The following is an 18,175-nucleotide window of genomic DNA, read 5'->3' on the forward strand; positions in this document are numbered from 1 at the left end:
TAGAAAGGAGATATGGTATCAGAGAAATTTGTCTCTGGCGTTATTATTATTATTATTACTGTTATTTTGGGGTCCTGGGGATTGAACTCAGGGGTGTTCTACCTCTGAGCTACACCCCCAGTCCTTTTTATTTTTTACTTTGAAATGGACTCTTTGCTGAGGCTGACCTTGAACCTGTGATCCCCCGGTCTCATAGCTCTGATTTGTTAGTACATACTCTTGTGAGGAGGGTAGGCGGATAGCAGCACTGGAGGAGTGTTGTCTTGTTGAGTTAGTAGAGGGAGTACCGTGTAGGAAATTATTTAGGTAAAATGTTAGTAGAATGATTTTTTATTAGTGTGGTGTGGTATTTAGCTCCAGATATTCGTGGTCTTTGGGAACATACCCTTAAGTATCAGGGAGTCATCATGAAAAAGACAGTACAACCCCCCTCGAAGACCACCCTCAACTCAGGCTTCTCCATGACACCGGGGTGGGGCTTGCGGGACCCCATCCATCAAAGCAGGCCGGCCTGCCGCGTTGGCATCACCAAGTGGACTTAAGCTGAGGAGCTTGACACATCAGAAAAGTGGCTCTAACTTGGCTGTCGCGGGAGAAGCGCTACGCTTATTGATGAGACTGCGAATTCATAAAACCAGGTAGGCATGCTGAGGTGCTGAAGGAAGACCAGCTGTCCCGGAGTAGACTGATTTGCTGAGGAGTGTCCAATTTGCTGAGGGAAGCCCAATATGAGTAGCACGTGAAAGAGGGACACATTCTCCACACATCCTTGCAAATTCACCCGGACACCTGCCAACACACACGCGCGCGCACACACCCACTCTAACACAGCGGCTTCGTCCTCCCGGACTTCGGTCCCCACACTCACACACACACATGCACATCTCACAGATACTCTCTCGGCCAAAAGGGTGGCTGAGGGGAGACCCCATGGCTGACTCAAATGCCGGTTAACGTCGCTGCTTTTATTACACCGAAGGTCTGACATTTATTAGGTGACGGACACAAAACTGGGCATACTGGCCATGCAATCTCTCCAGTACAGCTTTGGGGCTCAAGGTCACTGAGCTCAGACAACAGGACGGCTCTCCAGAGGGGAGAGAGCAGCTACCACAATCCTCGGGATATCACAGATTTACGGTGCGTCACTGCCCAGAGCAGCCTAGGGATGGTGGGCAGTGGGTGAGGGTTTGAGTAAGTTCCTAACACTTAGTAAGACGGTAAGTGTATACTTCCCACACTGGTGACACTGGCTACAGGGCATCATGCTTTGCACTGTTATCTGGCTAGGTAAAGTTGCCAGGAGTCCTCAACTAAAGCGATCCTGGCTTCACAGGGAAGAAAAAGACTTGACGGCGCTGTTGCGGTAAGGCCACTAAATGCACGGCAACGATGATGTCAGGAGGAGGCTGTCATGACTACAGGGAAGCAGCTCTTTCCTCTCTGGTGTGAGGTACCACACCTTCGGGGTGGGCACCTGCCCTGTGTCTGTCACATGGTCCTTTCTGGGCTGCACAGCGTCACTGAGCACAATGGAGCAGAGGAAGGGGCCACACATGTCAGAGTCACGGGACAACACCACCAAGCGTGGCTCACTGTTGCTGGTGAATGTCAAGATGCCTTTCCTGGCTGGGTCGGGTGCCCCCATGTGTCTGAAGAGCTAATCTGAAAAGAGGCTGGCAAAGGACTTCCTCAAGCTCCGGATGGTCTCCGCTTTGGCTTCGTCCTCATTGGCTGAAGACCGGAAGAAGGAGGACTCAGAGAAGCTGAAGGCATTTGTCAGAGACTGCGACTTGCTTGAAGATAAAAACCAGAGAGAACGTGAGAGGGCGGTGCTCCCGGGGAGGGCGAGGAAGGGCGGCGGCGTGAGGGCACCCGGCTGGAACCCCACTCCCACCCCAGGGAGAGCAGGGTGACAGAGGAGAAAGCTAGAAGCACCTGTACTACCCGGGAACTGAGAGCCCCCTGCTACTTCCTCACCTTCTGTGTTGCTAAAACAGGAAGGGATGGGGGGGGTGAGCAGCAAGGGCACAAGAGAAGGGAAAAAAGAGAGAAGGAAAAGAGAAAGTGACCCAAAGGCGCTTTTATTTGTTTATTTATTTATTTATTTAGCAGTACTGGGGATAGAACCCAGGGGCATTCTACCTCTGAGCTACACCCCCAGCCTTATTTTTTATTCTTTATTTTGAAACAGGGTCTCATTGAGTTGCAAAGGGCCTCACTAAGTAGTAGCTGAGGCTGGCCACAAACCGCCATCCTCCTGTCTCGGCCTCCCAAATGCTGGGATTACAAGCGTGTGCCACCATGCCTGGCTTCTTTTATTTCTTAACTTAAAAAAATATTTTGTAGTGCTAGGATGGAACCCAGGGACTCACACATGTGAGGCAAGCACTCTTCCCACTGAGTTACACTCCCATCCCTCTTTCTTTCATTTGATGATAAAACGCCCAAGGGCTAAATTTCAGAGGCCCTCAATTTCATAAGCACCAGTGTAGGAACCTCACACCCATCTCCTCTAATGAAAGGCAGAGACTAGGGGGCCTATGGGCTCTAGCACTCTCCCCCCAAACCCGACCACCACCCACTCAAGTGGTGAGCTCAGCATCAAAAACCCTGGCTCAAAGTTTTGGTTCTGCCACTTGCTCAAGTCTGACTTTGGGGCAAGACACAAGCCTCTCTGGGACTCGCTTTCATATGTGACATAAAGATGTTTGGGGAAAATGATAATCTCTAGTCCTATTGGTTCTTTCTTTTCTTTCTTCCTTCCTTTCTTTCTTTCTTCTTTCTTTTTTCGGTACTGGGGATAGAACCCAGGGGCATTCTACCTCTGAGTGACACCCCAGCCCTATTTTTTTGTTCTTTATTTTGAAACAGGGCCTCGCTGATTTGCAAAGGGCCTCACTAAGTAGCTGAGGCTGGCTTCGAACCTGTGCGATCCTCCTGTCTCAGCCTCCCAAGTGCTGGGATTACAAGCGTGCGCCACCGCGCCCGGCTTCCTGTTGGTTCTTTCTATTCCTCTCTGTGCTCCGATTCTAAGAAAACATCCTACTGCCTGCTCTTCAAATGGGTCATCACCCTTGCAGTCCTCCTCAGAGAAACCCTAATATGAGGTCTGTGGGGTTCAGGGTGTGAAGAAGCAAAAGAAAGAACTCATCAGGTCATGATTACTAGGCAGTTTTCTAATCACACACACACACACACACACACACACACACACACACACACCACATTTTAGGGACTTATTTTTCCTTTCTGGGAATAGTGAGTGATCCTGAGAAAAAACAGATGGTAAGAAACTAGGGGGGGTCAGGCCCATACTCTAGGAAAGGCTGTCAGGTCTGGCCTCTCCAGTGCCTGGCTATCTCCTTGACTGCCACCCGGTTTCTTCATGCTGCTTTCTGAATACAGAAGTGTTTTCCTGGTGTCTTGGGTCTCCTCTCCCTCTCCTAAGTGCTGGATGCAGCCCAAGAAAGTTGCTTCTACGGGACCACCTCGGGTAACTGAACAGATGCCCGGCCTTCTAGTAGGGCTGGGACGGGCCCCAGCGTGCTGGCCTTTTGAAGGAAAGACTCCTCTGCCTGACACAGGGGACAACCCTCCAGCCTGTCATCAAAGGCTGTGACAACCCAAAGACCTGCCCGCAGACTCCAGCTGCAGCTGGCCAACGAGAAGATCTAAGACTCAACGTGCAGAAAATGCCCACGTTGAGGGAGGTGACGGGCAGGCAAGATGGGAGCTGAGAACAGGAGTGGACGATGCCCATCCTATCACATAGGATCAGAAGGCCCAGAAAAAGTGACATCTAGACACTGGCTCTGCACTCCCGAGAGGAGTGGCTTGGAAAAAGAAAATTAATGGAGTCTCTGAGCAAGGCTTTCTCAACCTGTTCGCTGACGAGATGATCTCAAAGGGGTTCATTTGAACTCTAAAAATCTACAGTCCCCTTTTTGCCTTCCCCTCCCTCTGAGAAGTCCAGGTGGCTCACTCCCATCCCCTTAGGGCTAGGGCTGTCTCTGTGACAGTCTGTTTGGGGACACATAAATCAGCCATAGACGTGTCTGGTTCCAGAGCAGGGGGGCAGGAGGAACTGCCCACATCTACACCCAGCTGCGGCCCCTCCCAAGCACAGCTCTGCCATTCCCCAGGGGTCCTTGGGAGCTCTTCTGTACAGCAGAACAGGATGGGGGACTTCTGCGCTGACCGCTAGGAATGAGGGAACCCAAGAGAAGGGGCCTTCCTAAGGCGTCTCTGGGAACTCCTCTGCTGCCTACACCTCCTTTGGACAGAGATGGACTAGAGTTAACTACTTTCTCCTCTTCCTTTTGGGCGGCTTTACTGATTGCACACCCTGAGCTGTGAGTCAGAAGAAGGAAATCATGTCTTATTTTTAGGACAGAGATGCACACAGAGAAGAGAAATGAAAAAAAAAAGAGTGGGAGACGGGGTTAGAAGACAACAACAAAAACCCCAAACCCTAAGCTAATACTAGACTAGAGATGGGACCGCGACTCTGCCCGTAGGGTCTGAGCTTCTGGCTAGACCTGAGTCTTCCATTTCCCACTTTCCTCCCCTCCCTCGTCAATCCTAAACATTCCCCTCACCAAAACCAAAAGCAAACCCATGCCTAAAAAGCAAACACAAACAACCCCCCAAATCTGTGTAGGAGGCCTGCTTGAAGGAGCTTTCCAGCAGCTCTGGGGCCCAGGGTCCTCAAGAGGGGCAGGAAGAGGGGGAGAGGAGGGGAGGAGCTGCGGAGGTATCTCTTACTTGAGCTGTGGGTGAGGCTGGGGCTTCTGTGGCGGAGCGGCCGGGGATGGCTGGGCCTCTGCCAGGGAGTTGCTGCTGGAGGGTGCATCTCCGTGGGTGGTGGTGGGGCCGCCCGGCTGCTGAGGAGCCCAGGAGGAGGAGGAAGAGGAGGAGGAAGAGGAGGAAGGTGGCAGTGATGGTCCAGGGGAGAGCCGTCGTGGAGGCAGCACCTTGCCTGGGGGCTGCATTCCTTGGGATTGCCCAGGGCCCCCTAGGTTCAGTACAAGAAAAACTTCATAATTTAACCATATCAAAGGTTTCTTCAGTAGAATCTATGTCTCAAAGGGTGTGGTTAATTACTAAAAGGATATGCTCTATTGCAAGAAGCCACATGAGGCTCAGAAGGGCTTCAAAGGGAGTCCCTGCATCATACATCATCGGTTTCTGCTCTTCCTCTGAGGCCATGCAACTTACTGAGTCACAGCCGAAGTCAGGAGGACAGAGAGGAAAGCAGGGGCGATCAGGCCCCAGAACAGGGTGATTGCTTTTCCGGAAGAACCCCACCCCTTCCCTGGTAGTTCCTCAAGTACAAGCCACCCTGCTCCCAGCTGTACTAAGGATTCTCAAAATCTCCGCCTCACACACTAGGGAAGACAGTGGGAAGAGCCCTGGACTGCACATCAGAAAATCAAAGAGAAGAGTCTCTCGGTGATTCCCCGACCTTCTCTGGGCCTTGATTTTTCCAAACATAAAACCATTAAAGTTGGGCCTGGTGGCCTACATTTGTCATCTCAGTACCGGGGAGGCTGAGACAGGAGGATTGCAGGTTCGCAGCCAGCCTCAGCTACTTAGTGAGGCTTTGTTTTCAAACATAAAGAATAAAAAAATCAGGCTGGGGGTGTAGCTTGGGGGTAGAATGCCTCTGCGTTTGATCCCCAGTACTGCAAAAAATAAAAATAATATATATATATATATATATATATATATATATATATATCCTAGTCCTAGTTATCTTTTAAGAAAGTAGTGTTTTTCAAAGATGATAAGAGATGAGAGAGTGCTTTCAAAAGTATCTGCCTTGTTATCCTCCCCAATGATCACCGACTTGCATTGTGTTCAGGGAGACACCTGCTCAGAGCCTGCAGGTATCTGCCTGCCACACCCACCCCACCTGGAGCGCTGTCCCATCCCACCGCCAGGCTCAATCCTTCCTTCCTCCCCAGGTGCTCCTGCCTCTCAGCTCCATCCTTAGGACCTCCAGCATGAGGCACTTCTCAGGTGCGTGGGGAAATCCTCCAGACAGCCAAACCACCTTTCTCCCCCGGGGATATTGTGAGAAGCCACTGGCACAGAGCCCTCCTAAGAAGGAGACATAAAACCACCTGGTGGCTTTGAAAGGGGGCGGAGGGGAAAGCCCTCCTTTCTCTGGCATCAATAGGCAGTTAAGTGTGGCACCCATTTGCTCAGATTTTTGCTAAAGGGGGACAGTCTCTACACTCAGAAGTCAAGATGACCCCGGTGAGCAAACTCTGATCGGTGCAACTGGCCTGGAGAATCCAGTTTCTCCGTTTCTTAGCCTCAATACCTGAATCCACCATCCCTAGACCCGCCGGAAGGGGTGGCTTACAGAAACGCGACGGAAACTCAAAGTTGTATTGTGACTCGGTTTTCTAGGAACACCAGAACGCTTGCACCCTCTGGAGAGGCAGAACTGTGTGTCTGTGCTACCGCGCTCTCCTGATTGTCGGCCATGTCCCCACTCCAGGGCCTGGGCTCCCCTCTTATCGCCAACAGCCAATGAATACCAGGGTTAGTTACGCATAAATAAATACATAAATACGCGGAATTCTGCATGTGTAAGAAGTTCCAAGTTCAAATCAAACAACTAGTGAGGGCGATAGGTTAGAAGATTATTTCAGGTTAGCCAGCTTCTTCCCAAGTTCCCCATCGTTCGTATTAACATTTTCCTGTAGAGTAATTCAGGTTGATCTCAGCCTCTTGCACCAGAAACCTGAGTGCTTTCCCAAGACGTGCACAGAGTTATTTGCACAGCCAGAAACTTTACGACTTAACACTGAAAACAGATAGAACTTTTCCTTTATTGCACATTAAGCTGTACAAGAGTCACAAAAGAGAGGTACTCCAATCACACGTCCAACATTGGCTGAAGGTCTCCCAGTTGGATCAGTACAAAAAAAGGGGGGACGACATCAGAAAGGAAATGTGTACAAAACGCCTGAACAGCAAACCTATCCTGTGACACGGATGTCCCCCAGGCCACAGAGTTGCCCCTTAGCATGCTGCCTGAGGGCACGGGACAGTCCGGTGATGCTGTCTGCTTGCATTTGGCAGTGGGGGGCCCTCATCAGCTTCTCCCCTGACCTGAGAGGCCTTGGCTGACACCACCTTGCAAGCCTGACTGAATTAAAATGGCGACGTTGTACTCTGTATTCGTGGCTCACAAATGTCACGTGTAAAGCACCTGGATGTACCACTGGTAACATGCAGAGAAGCCACAACATCATCGGCTCATCACTTGGACAAACTTTAAACAACAACAACAACAACAACAACAAGAAAAGGAAAATGCGTTCCTCCATTGGGGGAAATGTCCCGTTCCATCATTCCATCGGATTGGGAGGTATTTAAGGGCCTGATTCTTAAGCAACCCCCCTGGAAGTGCACATATATGCATACTATGTACATATATTTACAACAGACGGACTACCATCATTATCTAAGGCAGGGATTACAGATGAGAACATTTGCACTCTGTACATCTCTCTAGGGCCTCAGAATTTGCCAGCAACCATAGGAGAAACCAGGGCACCTGCCCCTTGCCATATAGCTTATGCTATATATTACCAAGGCTACTCACGCCTCAGACCTGGGAGTCGCGAATGGGACCATCGCAATACAGAGGTGGGAAGGAATGTAAAAGTAGAGCCAGAAGCATCTCTTCTCCAAGGCACACTGCTGGCATGAACTCCCACGGGTCACGGTGCCAGAGAAGGCCACTCGGTACCCGTTCCCAGCCCCACCGGGGGTCACAAGAGGAGGCACTGACTCTGAGCCCTGCTTTAATTGATAGCACATCGTCTGCTCAGGTGAGGGGTCTTCAAGCAGTGAGCCTCTCTCTAAACACACGCACACAAAGCGACACCTGAGACCTGTCCTCGTTCTCGGGCCCCTGGAGGACAATTAGCAGCATCTGAGAGCTAAAACTGGCGTGGACCTCAGATTTCTGGAGGCGGAGTTCCCACTCGGGTCACGTGGGGTCCTTTATGATTTGGTCTCGTGTTATGATGCCTCGGAAACTGTCAAGTCCCTTCCAGACCTTCGGGAGCTCCCTTCCATCCTCTGTCCAACATTGCTAAAGAATCATCTCTGTACACAGGTCAAGCTTTGGGAAATCCACAGCAGCCCCGGGACCACAAAACGCACATATGGCCAGTTTCAGGAACAGCAGCAAGAAAGAAACAACTTCAGGGGACTGAGATGAACACACGGAAAATACAAGTTTACCTGGATATTGCACATTGGCGGCCTCATTTTTTTTTTGTTTTGTTTTTGTTTTTTGTTTCATCAAAGTGTACACTAGGATGTAAGCTACAGAACACATTCCTGGAAGTAGCTTGATTTTTTCTTTTTTTTTTTTTTGTTGTTTTATATTTCATCACTAAAAACACAAGCGTAGATCAGCCTAATTCACATAAACTCAAACTGCACCAAATTTTAGCAAATGGAGAAAAAAGCAAATGCCTTCGAATTCAATGGCTGAAGCTATGAAAATCAGACCTGGAAAATCTCTTAAAATTCTATTTACCCTAGTCATGCAGAAAGGAAGCAAAAGCACATTTCACTGAAGCTCCTAAGCATACTCCTGGAGATTAGGGGTGGGGAAGTTAGTGGGAGCCAGGAGGAGGAGAAGAGGAATTGGGTTTTACTCTCGCGTTTTCTGTGTGTCTCCCCTGCCCATCTCCGGCATCATGTAATACTTGAAAAGCTACTATCAAGCCACCCGGAAGATCGAGTCACGCTGGACTTGGGAGAGGCACCATTCTTTTGTACACTGTTGACAAACAGCCCTGGAATCACAAGTTATACAGAGAAACCGAAGTGAGCATCACAAGCACATACAGGAACAGGTAAACAACCAGACAGAAGAGCTGACACTGCATAGGAGAAACACAGTCCAGTCAGCAGCGGCGACGGCACCGGCGAGAGGGTCTGTCGTCTCCCTCCCTGCTTTTCTTTCCTTTCTTTATTTTTTGTTTGTTTGTGTTTGTTTTTGGCTTAAATTTTCTGCTTTGAGAAATTAACTGCCCATCGCTTTAAGAAGCTTGGGCTTGCTTAGGCCCTACCGCGATGCCATTACAGTCGAGAATATACTGTAAACAACCTTGGGGGGGTGGCCGCTGAGGTGGGTTCTTGCTGGGGTCCGGATCCTTAAGCGTTCCACTCTGGAAGAAAAAAAGGCAAATAGATAAAAACAAAACTCCAAGCCAATTCCAAAGAGAAACCCCGGGCTCCGCAGCAAGGCTGCGGGGGAATCCGTGGGAGCATGCGGGATGGTGGTGTGTTCAAAGGGACCCTCGGCCGCTGCACCGCTGCCGGGGCAGGCTGTGGGCCGAGGGGGCTGGTCCTTTCCGAGTGTGCTCTCTTCAATCCGCTCGCTCTGGGAGTCTCCTAACACCACCCGGTTCTTTCTCTGGTGCCTCTCTGAGGTCTGGCTCCGGCTTGCACTTACAAGTCTAGCTTCCCCAAGAAAAAGAGAGGCTCCGTACCCAACCCAGACCCTGGGTTGGGCTGGGGTGGCTCCAGGGGTGGGGGCCCGAGGGCGGTGGCTGGAACAGGTGACTAGCCTAGCCGAGACTGAGCTAGGACTTGTAGGAAGGGACAGTCCTGTGCTTCCCAGAACCCTTTTGGAATTCCAGAAGGAAGGAACAGGGCAAGAACGTTTGCGAAGTGCTCAAGGACAAACTGCCCTTCCTACTCAAACAGCACAACTACATTCTGCCCAACAAGAAGGCTCCACTCTTAAGCCTCTTCCCTATAATCTATAGGGATCAAAGACACTTGTGCCTTAGTCCGTCTCACAATCGTATCAAAGGAGCTTGATTTCAGTACAATGGAAACACCAGCTTGGGCATGATGGTGTACACCTGGTATCCCAGTACCTTGGGGGCCTGAGACAGGAGGATCGCAAGTTCAAGGCCAACCTGAGCAACCTAGTGAGACCCTGTTTCGAAATATAAAATAAAAAGGGGCTGGGGGGTCTAGCTCAGAGGTAGAACAGCCCTGGGTTCAATGCCCAAGACCACAGACATACACAAGGGCTTCCTCACGCTTCCTGTTCTAGTTCTCTGGTGTTCCTTTTCCCTCTGGACGTGCACCCAACTCTATTCCCACATTAACGCTGTTTCTTCTCCTGTTCCCCGTTCTCCTTCCCTGAGCCTTAGCTCTGGCCATCTATCTCAGCACCTGCCTATTATGGCCTGTTTTTGCCCTCACTGAAAAGAGAGTAGGAGTGTACCTTTCCCAATAGCAGTCTTTTGATAACAGCATTATCTCAAACTCTTTTTTTTTTTTTTTTTTTTTTTTTTTGGTGGTACTGAGGATTGAACTCAGGGGCATTCTTCCTCCAAACCACACCCCCAGCCCTACATTTTATTCTTTATTTTGAAACAGAGTCTCACTAAGTTGCAGACGGCCTCACTAAGAAGCGCAGGCTGGCTGTGAACCTGTGATCCTCCTGTCTCAGCCTCCCAAATGCTAGGATTACAAGTGTGCACCACCACGCCTGGCTTCTCAAACTCTTTTCTAAGAGGAGGATTTGGAGTAATAACAGGCAGGGGCCTTTTGAAATGTCTTTAGTGCCACCACATCAGAGAATGCCCATTCTACCTGTGACCCCCAACCACTCATAATCACAGAGAACACAATGCTTCCTTTCCTTTTTTTTTTTTTTTGGGACGGGGGGTGGTACTGGAGATTGAACCCAGGAGCATTTTATCTCTGAACTACACCCACAGCTCTATTTTGTCTACTTGAAACTGGGTCTCACTAAGTTGCTGAGGGCCTCGCTAAGTTGCTGAGGCTGGCCATGAATCTGTGATCCTCCTGTCTCTGCCTCCCATGTACTGGGATGGCAAGGGTGCGCCAGCACCCTTCCAAGCACTTGGGATTGCTGGGATGTGGTCTGATCCCTGATGCTGCAAAACCCACATTCAGTGAGCCAGCTGGACACCACTCTGTCCAGTCAGCCACTGAACTCCTCGGCTATTCCCTCTTGGCACCTAGGAGTCACCATCTTCTGTCTGCCAGCCTTGATCCGGCCTGTATCAAGTCTTGCTTAGACTAGAGCAGACTCCTAAGTCTTTCAGCTCTTCTCCTGCCTATTATCCTCCTAACGCTCTCCCCAGTTGTGCCACATTGCGTGTGTACGTAACGCAGACCTAACGCTCACTGAGCGCCGCCCGTGTGCCTGCTGCCATGAGGCACTTTTACGTAGCATCTCCCCCCACACCCTGCAAAGGCTTGGTGAGGTAGGTCCCATTTTATCAGCATCACTAATTGTATCAGCATGGCTGCAATGGCCTTTATTCTTCTTGATTCTCTGAACACACTGCCCCACCCAGTCCTGATCTTACTGTTTATTCTCTAGTTTAGGCCATTGGCGTCCATGCCCAGGCCTCTCACTGCCTGAGATGGATACTCAAGCGTGGGACAGCACGAGGCACAGAGCTTGTCTCCACAAGCTACACTGGCTCTTGCCAGCCTCGGTCCCTGCCCCAGAGCCTCACTCCAGGATCCACTGATGACTGTCAATGAATCACGGCAGACACGGTCAAGAGGACTTACATGTGCTCTAAGAACTGGTGTCCTGAGAGAGAGGGAGAGAGAAAAAGAGAAAGAGAGAGAGGTACAGAAGATGATGAAGTAAGAGAGAGGAACCAGGGCCAGGAGACCAAAGCTCCAGAAGGGCAGACTTTCACTCACAGGAAGAACTTTCTAGAGTAAAAATGGGGTAGGCTGTCTTGGGAGGTGGACGCTTTCATACAGAAGGTAGAGTATTATAGAGAAAATTCCCTCCATTTAATGAGATGGATTAAATGAACACTAAGGTTCCTTATAACCCTGATAACCTATGATTCCAGAAAGAAACTTTTACAATCCCATAGGTTAATCTTTAATGGGAGAACTTGGGCCACTCACAGAATGAACTCACAGGGGTGACGGTGCTACCATGCAGGCTGACTCTGGCTCTCCTCAGCCATGGAAATAGCCACGTGAGACACTCAGGGATGAACTGGGCCCAAAAGTGCCCTTTCCAAAGCTTTGGGGCAAAGCTCCCAGAGGCTGTCCTTTGGGCTGGATCCTGGGAATGTGCCTTGGCCGCCCTTGATGGCGCCTCGGGAGTTTCTCCTGTCCCTGGCTCCACCGAGGTTGTGGACTGAAGACTTCTCAGGGGCTGTGGGAGGCTGGGAGGAGAGTCCCCAAGGACAGTCCCTTGCCAGGCTGAGACACTCCGACTCCGCCCACGAGCCTGCTGTCTGCTAGGGGCTGAGGGCGCATTCCCTGTGGGGTTTGGCTACCATGGGATCTGTCTCCAGTCACCAACAACCTCCTGGGATGCTGAATTCCACAGAAGTCTGGCCACTCCGGCGTCACTGCCGAAGTCTGGCATGTAGCCAACCAGAGGCAGGAACTCGTGGTCAGCAGAGTTGGTCTCAGGAAGCCGGATTGACTCAAACAGGTAAGAATGTGAAGTCCAAGTGATGATGACCAACCGCACATAAAATAAACAAGGTGGGGCGGGGGGTGGCCTTATAGCTGCTTAAGAAAACAAAACAAAACAAAACAAAACCCCGGATTTACAGAATGGCTGCACGCTCAGAGTGTCAGTTTGTGATGCTGCTGTCAAAAGTGTGCTCTGGCTAGAGGTCCCCTCTTAGGGTCTTAATAAAAGGAGACAAAGGCCTCACGTTTTGTTAAGGCCTTGCGACCGCTGCTGGGACCTCCTTTAAGGGGCACACCGGCAGAATAAAACAGATCTGTGGAGCAGGTGAGAAGGTGGGAAGTCTGGAAACGACATCTTTCCTCATGTGACCTGGGGCAAGCTACTTCATCTCTGAATGTGTCTCCCAAACAGGCAGTTGGTAAGGATTAAAAGAGGTAATTGTTGGGGCACCTAGGGCTCACGGCGCATGGAGGAACGCAGCCCGGTGTAAATCTGAATCATGCCAAGGGCTGGCTAGGGCGGTAGTGGGCTTCCTGGCACGACAGAGCTGTGGGCTCAGCAGAGAAATCCTGCAGGCACAGGCCTTGAGGAGCCCATGCAGGAAGAGTGCGCTTCGGCTCTCCAGGGATCCCAGACCCTCTGTGCAGCATGCCTGGGTTTTAGTGATGGGAGAAGCCGGGGCACAGAACAGAGCTGGTGAAGCTTAGCCACGCCCCAGGTTGGTAGGTCCATATTCAGCCATCAGAGAAGGGGAGCAAGGGTTTTCCTTAGCCGGGACCACAAATGCCCGGCTCTTTCCACTCTCGCCCTCTTCTGTGTTCCAGGGGGAACACCAAAAGGGCAAAGTGTATGGTATTGAGTAGCACTCCTTGGTGTGGGGACCAGAAGATGCAGCCGTCTTCCTTGGTGGCCCTGTGACTTTGGGCAAGTCATTTCTATTCTTTCTCTCTGCTGATATGCAAACAAAGAATCACTAGCCCAATCCATCTCACAAAAGGGTTATGAGGCTTAGCATAATGAAATTGCTTTGCAAACTGTAAAGTGCTAGGCCAATAATGATGGAAGTTGGCATCACTATTATTATTTATTAATAAATTCAGATACGAGCCGGGCATGATGGTGCATGCTTCTAAATCCCAATACTCAGAAGGCTGAAGTAGGAGGATCACAGGTCTGTGGTCAGTCTCAGCTACTTCGTGAGACCCTCCGCAACTTAGTGAGACTCGTTTCAAAGAATAAAAAATAGGGCTGGGGGTGTAGTTCAGAGGCAAAATGCCCCTGGGTTCAATCCCCAGTTCTGAAAAAATAAAATAAAATAAAATAAAATGTGTGAGGGCTCATGCCGTAATCCCAATACTTGGAAGAGGCTGAGATGGAAGAATCATCACAGGTTTGAGGCCAGCCCCAGAAATTTAGTGAGGTCCTCAACAACTTAGCAAGACGCTGTTTCAAAATAAAAAATAAAGAGTCGAGCATGATGGCACATGCTTGTAATCCCCGTACTTGGGAGGCTGAGACAGGAGGATCGCACAGGTTCAAAGCGGACCTCAGCTACTTAGTGAGGCTCTCAGTAACTTAGTGAGACCCTGTTTCCAAATAAAATATAAAATGGGTCTGGGAGTGTAGCCTGGAAGTAGAAGGGCTCTGGGTTCCATCCCCAGTACCACAAAAATAAATAAATAAATAAATAAATAAATAAATAAAATAAAACAGAGTTGAGGATGTAGCTCAGAGGTAGAATGCCCCTGAGTTCAATTCCCAGAACTATAACAATGAATATATTATCATCCGAAAGAAAAGCTATAACTTAGAGTTGCATGTTTCAGTGGGTGGCTTCCTGTCATGTGGTGCATGGTAGTTTTGTATCTGTGTGGGTATGGACTGGGCCATACCTTGTCCTCTGTATAGCACCCACTTAGTTCCAGCAAGGTCCCTGCAGATGCAGAGAAGTCAGTTAAGAAAGAGTAAATATTAGCTCTTGAGGTGACCAAAAAGAAACTCGCTGGCCTGGAAGAGAAAGCCGGCCCACAGATGAGGGTCTGTGGGTCGCTGTCAAGGCACCTTTCATTTGCCACGTGGTGGCTTGTGGCAGGCGAGCTGAGCCAGAGGCCCCAGCAGGAGGAATGGCTGAGGAAGGAAAGACACGGAGTGACTCAACTCTTGAGAGCTGTTGGCCTGGGACCAGCTGCCCCCACCGAGGAGGAAGGCCTGTACTTGCTCAGCATATCTGAGACAGGAAATTGGGAAAGGGTCCCAGGGTCTGGCCCCAGGAAAGTGGCCAGGCCGAGCTCCTTGCCGGACACGCCGCAGAACTATTCTGATCAGCTCCCCGAGGCCCCGCTCCCCCGGTCCAGGACCCTTGGGAGCATGAAGCAGCAGGAAGGAATGTGGTCAGGAGGTTGTAGGTTTAGTCAGAGCAAAGGGGACTGTATTTTCAGCACCTTGGGACCTTTCCGGACTTACACTTGCAGTTACCAGCGCCCACCTTCCTTCCTCTAAAAGGTTATATAAAAGGTGCCGAAGAATGAGCTGCTCTTCTTTCCTTCTGAGGGGAGTCACTGCTCAGGGGAGAGCTCAGCTCCTGCATTGGGCCCTCCCATAACCTCGGGACACCAGAAATGCCCCATGGGGGCAGCCCACAAGTCCTACGGGGGCCCCGAGGGTCAGGTCACCCCAGGTCAGAATGTCAGCTTCAAGTGATTAAAGATGTCCCTGAAAGTCAAGCCAGTCCCAAAATAGTCAGTTTCTCTGAATAGTCTGTTAAGGGATCTAGTCACTAGTGGCTTTATCTGAACTTACCCCGAATCTCCTCATACTCTCAGCTTCTGCTCACTGGGGAGCGGAGTCTAAAGCCAGTCCTGCTGTGGGAAGCAGGAAGGCCTTTTGTTTATCCTAAATTTACCTCTTCTAAGCCCAAGTGAAGCCCAGTCCCATGTTTAGGATCTGAGGGAAAGTCGAGTCCTCTCCCTAAGCCCTCGGCCCCGTAGGTTCCTCTTCTCCAAGTGGAGAGATCCCTTCTCAGGCCTGGTCTCCTTACACTCAAGAGACCACAGCTTCTGGACCCTTGGTAGTTGCAAAGGCCTTGCTGGAAATATTTCAAGTCTCTCTTAACACAAGAGATCCAGTATAAAAAAAAAAAAAAAAAAAAAAAAGGTGGGCAGGATGTGTCACCAGGGGCCAGAGGTTACCTGGCGTCATCCTCCCATTCAGAACTCTCACCACACCCTCCCAGGTCCTGTGGACTGCACACGGCCTGGATCACAGCATCAGAGGTCAGAAGGAGGTTTCAAAAGGCACCTGTCAGCCGGGCGTGGTGGCGCACGCTTGTGATCCCAGCATCTGGGAGGCTGAGATAGGAGGACCGTGGTTCGCGGCCAGCCTCAGCTACTTAGTGAGGCCCTTTGCAACTCAGCGAGACCCTGTTTCAAAATAAAGAATAAAAAATAGGGCTGGGAGTGTAGCTCAGAGGTAGAATGCCCCTGGGTTTCATCCCCAGCATGCATAAATAAATAAATAAATAAATAAATAAATAAATAAATAAATATAAAAGGCACCTGTCCCCAAAGCTCAAGTCCTAGCCCACACTTTCATAATGTCCCCAACAAAGAGCTCATCCTGTCCTTGCCTGGACATCAGCAACCAAGTCACAGCTACACGCCACCTCCCAGAGCAGCCTTTTCCTCTCTCGGTGTTAGTAAGCTTGCTCCTTACACTGGGTCAAAACCTGTCCTCCAGCAGAGTGGCCTGGAACCATTTCTAACCCATGTCAGCATCTAAGGGACTAAGGCGTGGGCTCTTTGAAACGACTGCAGACCCACAGATCTGCCACATCCCCAACCTTCTGGTTTCTCTCCGCCAAGTACCTTCCAGTTAGTGTCTCCTGGTGGCAGGCAACCCTCAGACCAGAAACAACCTTCTAGGTGTGGCCCAGTCAGCTCAGGGAGGAAGAAGAGGTTCTTCCTCATGTTGGCACCAGATGAATAGTAACCTTCCGGAAGACTGGGTCTGAGACTCACTCTCTGTGGGTCTGACCACAAGCCAAATGGGAATCCAGCTGGGTGGCACAACTGAAGGGCACTTCAGAGAGCCCAGGCCCCAGGCCACCTAATAGCATCTGAAGTTCCTGCCCTACCAACTCAGCCTTTTGACTTTGGAAGATTTTGCAAGGAAAGAAAAAGAGTGGGACCCATGTCAAGAGAAATAAAAATCAATTCTCTACGTGAAGGAAGGGGCTAAGATGCCATCTCTCTGCTGGCATGAGCTGAGAGCTTTGTTCACCTGAAGCTCGCTCTCTGGCTGCTGGGAGTCTGCAGAGCAGCCTATATCCCACAGCCCTGCATGCAAAAGCTCATCTTAGACCAGGGTGACAGGCCCCAAGGCTCAGCAAGTACGCCACCGTGGGGATGGCTGAGCAGTGAAGAGGGGCACGAGGCTCTATGCCTACAGGGCCCCGAGGCTTTGGCCCTCGCTGGCCACCAGGTGTCACTACCACCCTGGGAACTCTGTCCTTCGAGCACTTCAGCGTCCACACGTATGGGGTCAGTGGGCCCGCAGGCCCAAGGACAGCTGTCGTCTGCCAAATCAGGCTCTGCCATTGACCTCCTGCTTTCAACGGCATGCCCAGGGCGTCGAGCCTTTGGAACGGTGCACAGCAGTCCGCTGCTGCTTCCCGTCCTCGGCGCAGGGCTGGCTGGTAATGATGCAAGCTGTCCCCTCTCCTGGCCTTCCTCACCCTCCCTGCTCACGGACAACCGACTGCACATAAGCAAACTACTCGACCGCCCTTCACAGAACACCTCTGACCTACAGTCACGTGCCACATGAGGATGTTAAGTCAGTGACTGACCACATATACAGTGGTGGTCCTGGGAGACCATGGTGCCTACTGGAATGTGCTAAGTACACTCAATGATCGTGAAACTGCCTAAAAATACAGTTCTCAGAATGTAGCCCAGTCGTTAAGAGACATACACCTGTCTTCAATGGCTACCAAGTGCTAAATACTTTACTAGGCCTTGGAGAGGAAATGGTGAGCAAATTCTTTCTCCTGAGAGGTTTAAATTCTAGTGGTAAACAAAAAGACAAGAATAATCTTAGCTGATAGAAGATGCTATGCATGGCCGGGCGTGGTGGCGCACGCTTGTAATCCCCGCGCTTGGGAGGCAGAGACAGGAGGATCGCGCAGGTTCGAAGCCAGCCCCGCGCGCTGGTTTAGGAGACCCTGTTTCAAAATAAAAAAATGTAAAAATAGGTCTGGGAGTGTAGCCCGGAGGTAGAAGGGCTTCCAGGAACCCCAGTACCACCAAAAAAAACAAAAAACAAACAAACAAAAAAAAGAAGATGCTATGCATAAAAAAAAATTAAAGAGGGGAAAGACGGTAGCAAGTGAGTAGATGCATGGTTGAGGAGATGCCGGTTACACAGTGGTGGAAGAGCCAGCCATGTAAAAGACAAAACGGGGGGGGGCGGGATTTCAGAGAGAGGACATAACCGATGCAAAGGCCCTGAACAGTGCAGCCAGGGCACAGTGAGCACGAGGTAGGATGGGCAAGAGCAAAATGGCAGGCGAGGCCTGCATGAACTGCTTGGAGAAAATGAGACAAGGGGGTAGGGACAGATTTAAATGGAAAAACCCCAAGAGTTCCGCTGTGGCCAGGCTGTATGCAGGATGCCTGTGAGATAGGC

General features: G+C 50.5%; 1 protein-coding gene across 1 annotated transcript in view; it reads right to left on the minus strand.

Moving 5' to 3' along the window:
* Positions 1–1,660: 1,660 nt before the first annotated feature.
* SYN2 (synapsin II) overlaps positions 1,661–18,175 on the minus strand; it is a gene marked incomplete at both ends in the record, with an annotated part of 112,163 nt that continues 95,648 nt past the window's right edge. Inside the window, 3 exons of the mRNA XM_080718030.1 lie at positions 1,661–1,796; positions 4,768–5,017; positions 9,149–9,209. Coding sequence (XP_080574156.1) covers positions 1,661–1,796; positions 4,768–5,017; positions 9,149–9,209 — 447 coding nt within the window. The remainder of the gene's footprint in view (positions 1,797–4,767; positions 5,018–9,148; positions 9,210–18,175) is intronic.

This window comes from Muscardinus avellanarius, assembly GCF_963383645.1.
Source record: "Muscardinus avellanarius genome assembly, chromosome: 22".
NCBI classification, from domain to species: domain Eukaryota; kingdom Metazoa; phylum Chordata; class Mammalia; order Rodentia; family Gliridae; genus Muscardinus; species Muscardinus avellanarius.